The 12201-nt window shown below is 40.3% G+C and overlaps 1 protein-coding gene across 2 annotated transcripts in view; it reads right to left on the bottom strand.

Moving 5' to 3' along the window:
- Positions 1 to 6270: 6270 nt before the first annotated feature.
- The window catches only part of nlgn4xa (neuroligin 4 X-linked a), a 40747-nt gene continuing 34816 nt past the window's right edge, over positions 6271 to 12201 (bottom strand). For both annotated transcript variants that reach the window (XM_037239254.1, XM_037239263.1), the window contains 3 exons: positions 11786 to 11971; positions 9392 to 10181; positions 6271 to 7494 (listed from right to left, as the gene is read on the bottom strand). In XM_037239254.1, the coding sequence (XP_037095149.1) occupies positions 6600 to 7494; positions 9392 to 10181; positions 11786 to 11971 (1871 nt within the window). In that variant the 3' untranslated portion in view covers positions 6271 to 6599. The remainder of the gene's footprint in view (positions 7495 to 9391; positions 10182 to 11785; positions 11972 to 12201) is intronic.

The raw sequence follows: 12201 nt of genomic DNA, 5'->3' as shown, positions 1-12201 counted from the left end.
GGAACTTTGGCTTTAACCTTGCTGCTGTGGGAATACTTTATGTTTTCTTGTTAATTCAACACAGGACCGTACAACTCCCCGGAGCCCACAGAGGGCTCTAAACTGATTATAGTAGAGGTGTAAGGTAGATTGATTAGATTCATGCAGGCCGTGTTCAAGATAGGATGTCTTTTCCATGTCTGGCAGCTCATTTGAGAGCTCCTACAACACACTCGTTGCACTACAAGGCTCACTGCCAATTTTTGTCCTGTCATTTTTGGCAGATTGTTGCATCTTTTGATCAATGTGTGTAGTGCAAGCTTTCCCAGTTCATATTAGTATATTAATAAAATGCAAAGCCTGCGTCGGGAAGCAGTGGCGGAACCAGTTCACGAACCATTTGCAACCACAAAGGAAAAAGACAATGGGTGCATTGGGGTGGAAGTGGCGAAGGGTCTCTCCTGAAGTCCACTGTCATTATCCTGTTGGTTGATCAATGACTGACACAAAGCTTTCTGACACTAGCCAGTAAATTTTGCTCCAGGATGCGCTGATCCTCTTGAGATTTCATTGCACCTCGCATAGATACAAGGTATCCTTTGTCAGATGCAAAAAGAAGCACGAGAACCTTAGCGAAACGCCTCCGTATGTCCTTCTAAGCCGGGTTCCTTTTGATGAAACAAAACTGGAGCTTTTTTGGAAGATGTTAACAGACCCAAAATGAAGCATACAAAGAAAATAATCCTCAAATAAGATCAGTTATGTTCCAGGGATGCTCTATCATTCAGTTACTTCTACTACTTGTGTTTTGTCCAGTTGGAGAAAGCCATCTCATTAGTCTCAGCTTATTGTTGATCAGGTAATAGTTGATTGAAGGTTTTTTTTTTCTCCCTCTCCAGCCTGTTATTGTTATCCTGGTGTTTTCATGGTAGCTGTTCCACTACTTTCTTCTCCTTCATCACTGGAAATGCTGTGAAGACTAACATTGCTGATACTTTTGGAATAAAAATTGCCCGCTACAACAAATGGTGTGAGGCACCAGAGATCACTCATTCACCCTCACTGCAGGAATTAATTCTGTTAGATGAAGTGTATAGCAGGCACAATCATAGTTTGTCCCAATGAACAAAAAGTCACTTTGCTTTCTTATCCTGTGGTGCTGACAAATGAGTTCATGCTTACTTAGAAAACAGTAAATCTCGGAATGTGTATGATAAAGACTCATAGGCTTCCTAAACAAAGCAAAATGTTCAAGAAAGAAAGGTCCGCATTATTAAGGACAGACTTTATTGACTTGACTGAAACAAATACATTTTTGTTCCTGAAAATGAATTTCCTTCTTTAAAAGAAACTTGAAATAAAGTTTTTTTCAGATTATCAAATTACATTTGTGATTTGTTAACCTGTATGTCAGCCATCAGCCGGGTCATAATATTTAGATCCATACCCTCTAAAAAAAATTGAGCAGGATTAAATTTGTGAAAGTTTTATTTGTCTGTCTCAAGGTTTACTCTTAATTGCATCTGGACTTGGACATTTTGGACTCGGGTTTGACTCAGTCTTTAGTGACTCGAATTTGACTTGGACTCGACAAACGTGGACCTGACTACAGCCCTGCCTGGGACTTTGAGTCCGATGTGCTAAATTCTCCACTTTCCCAGCAACAGGACATTGTGTTATTCTATTCAGTAAACCCATTTTCTCTAAATCATAATGTGTGCAAATTTATTTTACGATTCATCAATTTCACTGCCATTTTAATTCATAATTAATTGAATAGATTGACACCAGACCTTTGATTGATTGAGGTGTGTGGTTTGGCTGAAGTAAAGATTAAAACATACCCACATATCTCTGGGTCTCCAATTATTGTGAGGAGAATTAAGACCAAGTAATAGTGCTGTCTGAAAGAAAGATGATCATGATTAGATTTCAAGGTATGGCCTTTACATTCAAAGAGGGGAACCCAATATGTTGCCTCCTGCGTCCGCCAAATGGTCTGGTGACCGCAAATGAAAATGCTGGTGACCGCCCTGCTCCAAGCCAGCCAGCCAGCATTCATCAACTTGCATCGTTTTTTCATTTGTCGATGCAACAGCAGCTGCAACAAGATGAAATAACATCTGGCGGTGACTCGCAAGTCCTACAAGCTATAATGACCATCATATGCATCTGCAGTATGTGGACTGGAGACTATCTGCAGATTGTATAGCAACATGACTGTTGCTGTGAATTTATTTCCTCTGGTCACATTATGAGGTAAAATAGCATCAAGCCAAATTAAACTCTCACATCTGTCCACTCATTATAAAGACAAGCTGCTTTTCATTTGTGACCCGAAAAATCTAACGATGTTGAAAGTCGCAAAACTTTGCTTAGTTTTCATCAAATGTGAGGATGCTGCGTGAAATCATTCAACACCACAAATTGAATGTGTCATTTTAAACACCGCCACCCAGATCTACACAAATAATTGCTGGAAAAAAATGGCACTAACATTAGCCAGCAAGCAAAAACGAAATCCGCGGCAGTCCAATACAGCAGGTACTCGACCAGAGATTTGCCAAGGACACCACAAAAGTCAATAACCAACAAGATAATGCAGATGATTGCTCTTGATGATCAGCCTTTTTCCATAGTGACCGAGGATTTCGGCGGTTGATGGAGCACATGGAACCCCGTTATACCCTGCCAAGTCAGCGCTACTTTTCGGACATTTCCCTTCCTTCTTTGTACAAAGTTGTGGTCACGCATCTCCACAAATTGTTGGACAATGTGACTGACATTCGCTTCACTATAGCTTCACAATTCAGATCTTCTTTCTTTTTGCAGTTAATTGCAAGGTTAATTAGAGGGTGATTAGGTTGATAACCTCAAACAAAGAAATCATTGCATTATCTTCAGTTTAACTAAGTTCAGTAAATGCATACATACGTATACCAGGAAAATATGAAGCATAAGCAACTAAGTAAATAAGCAACTTAAACATAAGCATATGTCAAACATAAACATCCACTTGAATACCTCAAATTGATTGAGCCACTCAAAAATCAGATAAACACAGCTTGCAGCTCAAACCAAACATTTCAAACAAACCAAGCATAAACCAAATTTAGAACTATAGCATCCAAGTCATTTTCTTACCAGTTGCGTGTGACCAGGAACTGAGGAGTCTCTTTGGGTTTTATTTCTTTGCTTTCTTCTTTCACAAACAGACTTTCCCTTGTTTGTACCCCCAACTCACATGATGGTCTGCCGGCAATATGGCCATCCCTGGCAACTGACAAGAAGTTTGGTGAATTGTGATGTGGCTGTTTTTTCCCTGCCCCCTGCAGGTCTGGAGTGAATATTTTGACCGAATGATCTCTGCCTCTGTCAGTACCCGTGACACATACAAAGAATACCAAACAGAAAACCAACAATTTTAAACAATGCAAGATAAATACTGAAAGAAAATGTGAGCATAAGAAACATTTAAAGATTACAACAACATGAAAAAACATGTGAGGACCCAAAAAAGTCAAACCTTTGTGGAAGGATATGCTTTTGAAAGATATTTCATTAGGTTCTTGAATGTTACTTTAAAACTGCTTGTTCAGTTCATAAAGGTTTTATGATGCCTGTTTTGGGAAGCAAAGACGGGAGGGATGCTTGAATGACAGGTCTGGGACCGCTGTTGAGTGATGGAGTATCGTTTTCAGCTTAATGAACCCATACACAAAGTGCTGCTCCAGCTCCCAAACTCCAGCAAACAACTCAATTAAAAAGGTTTCTCTTTGCGTGGGGACATTAAATAGGTATTCATCATAAAATATTTTTAATAACAACTTGCATAATTGGCATGTCCCTTTGGTTCAAAGTATTTTTTTCATGCACATTTCTGATTGGTCCAAAGTACAGAGAGCAACAACATTAATGCAGATTTCAGTTTACCAAACGACCAAGAGTTCAAGTATAAACAGAAATCATTTGAAATTCATTTTCTTAACAGTGATAAAAAAAAAACCACTCTCAAGGGCAATCTCTGTGTCATCATGAAAATGTAGCAGACCAAAGAAAAGTTGAGGTCTAATCAGTGGCCAAACATTTGTACAGCGTGTCCATTAAGTCTGGGTACAAATTAGTTTAGTTTTTTTTATCTATATTATTTTTCCTCCTCAAAATGAATAAGACCTTGTCTAAAGACGATTTAATCGATTTGGTACACTTAAGTGAACTATAAGGACAGTGTGTCCAACCTTAATGGATACCCAGTAACACTTTGATTAGATTAGTCATGTTTTTTTGTTGGAGGCATGTTATTTTGGCTTAACTACTGCGTGTGTAATGAATGATTAAATTATACTCAAATAGATTTCGTACATGGTTTTATTGTCCATAACAAACTTTGGGATGATTGGAATTGGAACAAAACCGGTTCAAAAGGTGAAAGGTACCGATCCCTTTAAATTTGAATGACATTTTTATCATGCTGTATGTTTTTACTCAGGATTAAAGACATACATAGAAGATATCAATATTCAACAATTTCTATAAGTCTCTGCCAGTGTTTACATTTTTCCATGTCCTTGGGGGCTTTTCATGATCATATTAACACACACACACACACGTATATATATATATATATATATATATACATACATACATATATATATATGATATATATATCATATATCATATATATATATTATATATATACATATATATCTTACATCTTTCATCACCATTTAATCGTAAAGAACTATACAATTGCGTTACAGCCACGTGTCTAGACTGATTGAGGAATTGACTTACCTGATCTGAAGTGATGGTTTCACAGGTGGTAACCGCCACTATGAAATGAATGCCACATCGACGTCTCTTTCTTGGCCTTCTTTTATGGCCGCTATCCATTTACAATGTCTTGATTTTTGTTTTGGTAGTCTGTAGAGTGCTCGTCACTTCTTCTTGCATTGGCACCCCTGTTGTCTGCCATTTTCAAAGTGTGGATTTTGCATTTACTCAAAGGAGAGACATGTTTTCTCTACTGCCAAAGCCACTTTGTTTACATTTGGTGTATTGCAACGTCCATCATCATCCGGAGCGCTATTATTTTTATTTCACTAATCACCATGCCGTGTGTGTGTGTGTTTCTTGGTTTGTTATTCTTGAGCCACGAGGTATTTTCACCAAAGCATGTCACAGGCATTTTGTTGAGACCTACCAGCTGTTTTAATTTGTGGTAAAAATTTGAATCTTTGAAAGTACAAACCCAATAAAATTCATATGAGCCTATGAGTTTTCCCTTCTCTCTCCCAATAGAAAATACTGATATTTTATTAAAAACATTGCAGAAAAATTTTATACATGTGTCCAGCCAGAAATAGTATTTCTATCATCACTTAAGGCAAAATAGCAAACTAATACTTTATAAGAAAGTATCCATTTTGAAATGTCTTCATCTTCACAAGTTTTTTTCTTAAATAGATTTAGCAGTTGTCCCGTCTTCCCAGTGGTACCATAACAGATGCAAAACAAAACTAACATTGAGTTCTTCTCTTTTCATTTTATAATAATAAATAGAATACTATTTACATTCATTCACTTGCTTTGTAACCCAAAATATATCACAAGCCTCACACAATACTTTACATATTGCTAGCATATGAGTAAAACTTGAACTATGTAACATATATTCCAACATTTTTCCTTGACAACTAATAATGATACTGCTTTGAAAACAAACAAACAAACAAACAAACAAACAAACAAACAAACAAACAAACAAACAAACAAACGGAATCATATATTTCTGGCCACAATGGAGAAGCAGACAGAAATAAATAATATAAATACAATTCAAAATCAACCCTGAAATAAAAAAAAAAACACCGAACAGCAGATCAGATTAGTCCTCATTCTTAATCAGGAATTGAGATAAAAGTTCCTTGCAGACATCCTGCATTGGCAGATAAGAATTCCACACAAAAAAATTTACTTATTTATATGCTCAACTTTCAAAGGCTGATTTTTTTATTTTTTTTTTTAGTCGGCTGTGCAGAAAAAAAAATAATGAAGGGGAAAAGATAACCTGTGCTTATATATACAATATTTACAGCTCAACAGAAAGCTCATAACAAAACAGCCAAACTAAAAATACCAATAGGACATTTCTTAAAAGTATTTACCTCTCTTTTTATTAACTGTCACATAGTTTCTTTTGACGTCAATACTTTTCTGTTGCCCAGTAAGGAGTCTGAAACATTTATAATCAATACAAGGAGATTACAGAGGGTCTCTTTGTATGTCCATTGTGGCAATGCATTAGTTTGCTTTTTTTTCTATTTTATTTTTTTATCCGATACGTAGCAACTCAGTCATTTGCTGTCTTTGTTCTTCTCTTGATAAAACTCCATGAAGCTTAGCTCCAAATCGTTATTACTACAGTGACATTCACAATTCATATTTTCTTTGTTAAAAAGACATCAATTTCTCCTATATATGCTTTGTCAAGAAGGCAGCGTAGCAAAATAACTTTTATCTGAAATGTTGGAGTCTGTGCTTCACGTAGTCCATCGCTTCCATTTGCCTTTGTCAAATCAGTTTGCGTGGGAATCCACTATGGTTTGATCCCAACAGAGCTATACCCGTGTGGTGGAGTGGCCATGTGGCAGGTTGGTACTGTTCTGATTGCCCCCAAAAGTAGCGGTATTGAAGTTGTGCAGAGGCTGCATGCCAGCCAGTGAGTTAGGGATCATGGTGATGGTGCTCGGTGTCATCAGCGGTATGTCGTCGGGCGAACGGCGCAACGTGAGGGTGTAGTCGGGTGGGCAGGCGAGGCGCAGCGTGTCGTGGACCTGCATGGCCTCGCGCTGGTGCTCGTGCTCCAATTGCTGCTGCTTCATCTGCAGTGTCATCAACTCCTCACTCTGCAGGTGGGCCACGTCGTTGGCGGCGGCGGGCGCATTGACCGGCGTGGAGTTATGCTGCGGGGTGGGGATGTGGCGGGTTGAATCGGCACGCCGCTTGTCTTTTTTGTAGTATAGCGCCGCGAAGGCTAGGATGTTCAAGAACAGGAGGGAGGCGCCTACAGCGATGGTGACGCTCAGCTCGGTGGAGTAGTCCCGCTTGGTCTCGATCAACACGGTCGACTCGTCAATGAGGTCGTCGCTTTTGCGCTGGTCCGTGGTGTGCTTGGTGTTGCCGGATGGCACCCCCGGGTAGCGAGTGGTAGAGGGCCAATTGTTTTTTCCCGGGAAGCGTTTGGTGTAAGGGTACGGTGTGGTGTCTTGCGGAGGTATTTTAGTGGTGGTTGACACGTACTGAAAGAATTCATTAATGTTGTGAAGATGAGGCACCAGCTCCAGCCAGAAGGCAACCTTGGTGGCACGGTAGTGGTCACGGACCCGAGGTTTGAGACCAATGTGAAGGTAGAGCTGGTCTTTGGGGTTATACTTGGTCCAGGCTACCTCCTCGAACCTGTTGGGCTTCGTGTGAATGAACTTTGTATCCTGTGGGACTGGTTGATTAGGGTCCCTGAAAAAGGAACAGGCAAGACGTAATGATGAATAATGGTACTTGGCTCCTGGGCTATGATTTAGATTCACCACTGTGGTAATAAAAATTGAAAGTGGTAAGAACGGTAGTGTAGTCAAAAATGATCAGAACGTAAAGAAGTCAAACTTATCTACGTAAAGCCTCAAAGGGCTTCTCAAATAGATTCTTATAAAACTGTGTCCACTCTATGTTCCAAATTTCTAGAGTAATATAATGAAGTCAGTGAGATTTTGAATCTTGTAGTCATCGACAATTGCAAGTGTCTGTAGAAATCTGCATTTTTATCACAGTTGTATAGAACCTTGAAAAACTTTGGTATTATTTCATAAAATAAAAGGCTGCTCCAACCTCAAAACATCTTTGTCAAAGTAGTTACACATTAACATTAGATAAAGTATCTCATGTGATGAAATTACAATATTTTGCCTGATAATTTGTTCCTGTATCTCATTGCAGGATGCAAGAAACTTCCTTTAAAGCCTGCTCCACAGGTTCTCAATGAGGTTTGATCTTAGTGGCCAATTTTCTCACTTACTGGTTTTTATATGTTTGCAGCACAGGATAGTATGTTTTTCTGGAAGGCTATTATTCTCCCATGGAGGGCAAAGTTCTTTTAAAACAACACCTGAAAGCCATGGTGGTCATCCAACAACGATCGTGAACTCCCTCCAACTCCATCCATCATTTAAATTAGCATGGCTACGTATATACTATCTTTGTCTGTTTCTGAGCCCATTGCAGACATGTCTGCTTGTGATATTGGTTAAGAGTGGCTAAAATAGAGTATTCAGCATGACTGAAGAACACACATTTATCAGATCAAACATGTTTTCTCTCTGAGGCATAAACAAATGACTGAAGATTGAAATGTCCCGTAATCCCTTCCTTTCCTTTCTGCTCTTTTCATCAACAGAAACCTTCTCTCCATCATACATAAAAGTTAATTAAGATAACCAGATCGACTAATGATCAAATCCATTTGAGATTGATATGAGTAATCTAAACAGGGAAGAAAAATACAATGCAAATCCATTAAAAAAAGGAGTTTGGGGTTCACTCCAATGACTAGACTGCAGCATTTGCACAGAATGAGTTGTAAAGATCAACATGCATTGTCTGAATTATGGAATGCTTTTAGTCATAGTGTTTCAAGATCGAACAAAGGGCTCTCGATCGGATGAATATACTTACGCTCTGAAATTTGGGTAAAAGGGGCCTAGCGCAGCATTAGCATTTTCGGAGTCCAGCAAGAGTTCACATTTTACGCTTGAGTTGCTGCAGAATGATATTCATCGTGGAAGTGAAGTGGAACATCACCACGCTGAACATGGAGTTAGACCACTTCCGTTGTGGCTCATGCGTATATGAACTTCACAGAATGGGCCACTAATATTTGAGCGGAAATAGTCTTAGTTTCCAAGCCAGCAGCGACAAGCCAGTGCATCATTCAAATGATGAAATTACCTGTTGGTGCTTGAGATCAGAGTGGAGTGTTCCATAATACAGTGCCTGCTCTTCAAATGGTGAGTACATTAGGGAGCGTACACGCAAGGCTCCTAGCATGTGGCGGGATTCGACACAACGCCTGTCATCACAGCCTTAACATATGCTCCGACAATATGCCGCTCCTCGGCAGATGAATTAACAAACATTAACACTACGCTAAGGGCCTTCTCTTCACTGTGCACTTAACCGTGAGCTTTCCTTACATATGGTGGCATTAAGCTTTCAATCCAGTCTGTTGTAATAACAGTGACATGACTGCCATCAACTAACAGTTTCATTGGATGGTGTGTGATATGTTGTACGAATGTTGCCGGGGATCAGAATTCAACGTCAGTGTCAACTTATAAATATTATATCATAAAATATTTACCCAGTTTTGGCAAAGTTAGTCCAGTAGGTCATGACGACTGCACTCAGCATCACATCGTTTTTGGAGAAATTGCAGTTAAAGAGATCCGTCGGGCCAATCATCGGGATCCCGAAGACATACGGTACTTCATCCCCGTGGGCTGAGTCGGCCCAGCTGGGTTTCATGTCGCTCTGACAGTGATGGTAGAAAGCATAAAAGTAGGTGGGGGAGCCATACTGGGCATGGAGATCAGCTGTAGCCACTGCTGGCGCCACCCACTGGTGGTCTGTGAACAGCGCCACCAGGGTCTTGCGCCGGTTCTCTGGATTCTCTTTGTCCGCCCAGTCGGTGTACATAAACTTGATTGTCTCGCGTAGGGTGTCCTTGCCCTCAGGGTAGCCATACAGATGGTCCACAAAGTCAGACACAGCAAAGTCAAAATCATTGGCGGAGACGCCATCCTCACTGTCCACGATGCCGTCGACAAACTTGAATCCCTCGCCTTGATTGACACCCAGCATAATGTCGTAGTTAAGGAACTCGCCCTGCTCCATGAGAATTTGGGGATCGTCGGGTATCACGTCGCCGTCAATCACGGGGCCGAAGGCAATGTGGTACTTTGCCGGCGTCACGTACTGCTCAATCAGCTCCTTGTAGTTCTTGTTCTGCAGGCACTCCACCAGGTCTAATGTGTCCAGCGCGTTACAGCCCACCTTCTCGGCAAGGACTCGTGTGTACTTAGCGGGCTGGTAGTTGACTGCCCAGCTCGAAAGCGCCGTGCCGCTCTGTATGATCGCCTTCTGGAACATATCTGGAAATGGCATCAAGAATCAGTGCAATTCACGCAGGTCACTCCATGAGACATGCACATCGGAGTACATTAGTACGTTATGTTGAAAACACCACAGTGGCCTTTTCTACAGTGGCTCTTTTGTTGTGCGCTGAATAAGATTTTACACTGGCTCTTTACCTAATGGGATGATGAATTGCCCAAGCTCACAAAGCAGTTTGCCAGTTTTGAATGCGTATATCTAAACCATACACCAAGACATTTTATTTAAAAAAGTATCAATTCTCTTGACTCAACAAATATCAACATTATATATAGAATTGCTCATGAAGTAGGATGATAAGAGCGGCACGTAAACGCTTACTCGTCGCATTCAATGAATGGTGCAGAACGGCAGACACTTGGTATTATTTGTTCTGTCAGATTAAAAAAAATGCATTTATACTATTGTAATGAATTAAGAGTTTCAAATGGAACTGAAAATGCATAGTCGTCGATGACATTGTGTCTCACCAGGCATGAAATTGAATCTATGGCAGAAATTTACTCTTAAAACGAAAGCTGTTTTCTGATAATGATCTTAAAACAAACATGGACCGTGAACACCAAATGTGATCCAAATCGAACTGACTGAGCACACAGATAATACCGTGTAACTCCTGGGTGCAATGGAATATTAAAATGACTAAATAGTCACCGTAACACCACAACAATTCAGCCAATTTCTTAAATCTAACATGTTGGCTTAACTCTCACTGTTGCAGATTCAGTATTTGTATTTTTGCAGCACTATTTATACCCAGGCAGACAAGTTAAAATGCTGACTTAACGAGGTCTACTTCAAAAGGACGTTTTGGCCTCACATTAGACATCTCCAAGCCCCCTCCCGTTCCCATCCCGCCTCCTAGGCCTGTTAAGCAACATCCAAGCTTTTGCTGCTGCCACTGTTAATTAAGATGTCGGCTATCGGCCATATTTAGGTCCCTCTGGAGAACGAGGACTTATCAAAAGCAGTCATTTAGAATCTGTCAAACACACACTGGGAAGAATTGAAAGGAAGGACATATTTGAGGGTGCTTTTAAGGAACATGGTCCATATATGGCCTGTGAATACTTTTTATGAGGTCAAACAAGACACCGTTTTAAATTACAAAATTGTGCCGTGGTAGCTGCTGAACAACAGTATCGTCGTGTACTTTTCAGCACAATTCAGGGATTAGCATCCTGTAATTCTACTTATTACTTCAATCTTTGTCGTCTGGACTAATTTAAAAGAATGAGAAAGGACTGGGTAAAATATGACAGTTAATGAATCCCTGGGTTTAACCCAAATCCCGTGCTGCTAAACTGGCACAAAAAAGCAGTTTGATAACAACCATTGAAATATGATGATGTCGTAATAATCTCCACAGTGGTCAGTTGTTTTTTTTTGTTTCATTTCCTTCAACTAGAGAAAATGAGAAGACCTCTTCATGGCTATTTGCAGCTTTAATGCAGTGTGTTGACTTCATTCGAACTTCTAAAGGAGACTCCAGAGTTAAAATAAGTCCAGACACGACCAAATGATGAAACATGTTCACATGTTGGCAAATCTTGTCAAAGCGTATGCAAGCGGAAAGACGTACCTTCTGAGTAATGGGAGAGGGTGAGCAGGCTGACGCACGAGGCCCCGGCACCGGAGCCGAAAATGGTCACTCGTTTTGGGTCTCCTTTGAAGGCCTGGATGTTTTCCTTGATCCACCTGAGAGCCTGAATTTGATCAAGCAGGCCATAGTTGCCCTTGGCCGCCTGGTCTCCAGTGCTCAGAAAGCCTGGAATAATGAATAAAAACAGGAGATAAGCAGACGCCCGTTTTACAACTGGCACTTTCGCATGAATTTGTGAAGCGAATATTTCTACTTTATGGCTGAATGACAGGCCGTAGTAAATCACATGGTTAGGAATTCCATCTAAATTCCAATTTGTTACGGAAAATAGTCATGGCAAAAGCGTTATTGCAGTTTATTTGTTTGCTGAGGTGTTTAGGGGTGTAATTCACCCA

The sequence above is a fragment of the Syngnathus acus genome, chromosome 2, assembly GCF_901709675.1.
Source record: "Syngnathus acus chromosome 2, fSynAcu1.2, whole genome shotgun sequence".
NCBI lineage: Eukaryota > Metazoa > Chordata > Actinopteri > Syngnathiformes > Syngnathidae > Syngnathus > Syngnathus acus.
Note: the sequence above shows the minus strand (reverse complement) of the source record. Positions and strands in the feature narration are given on the sequence as shown.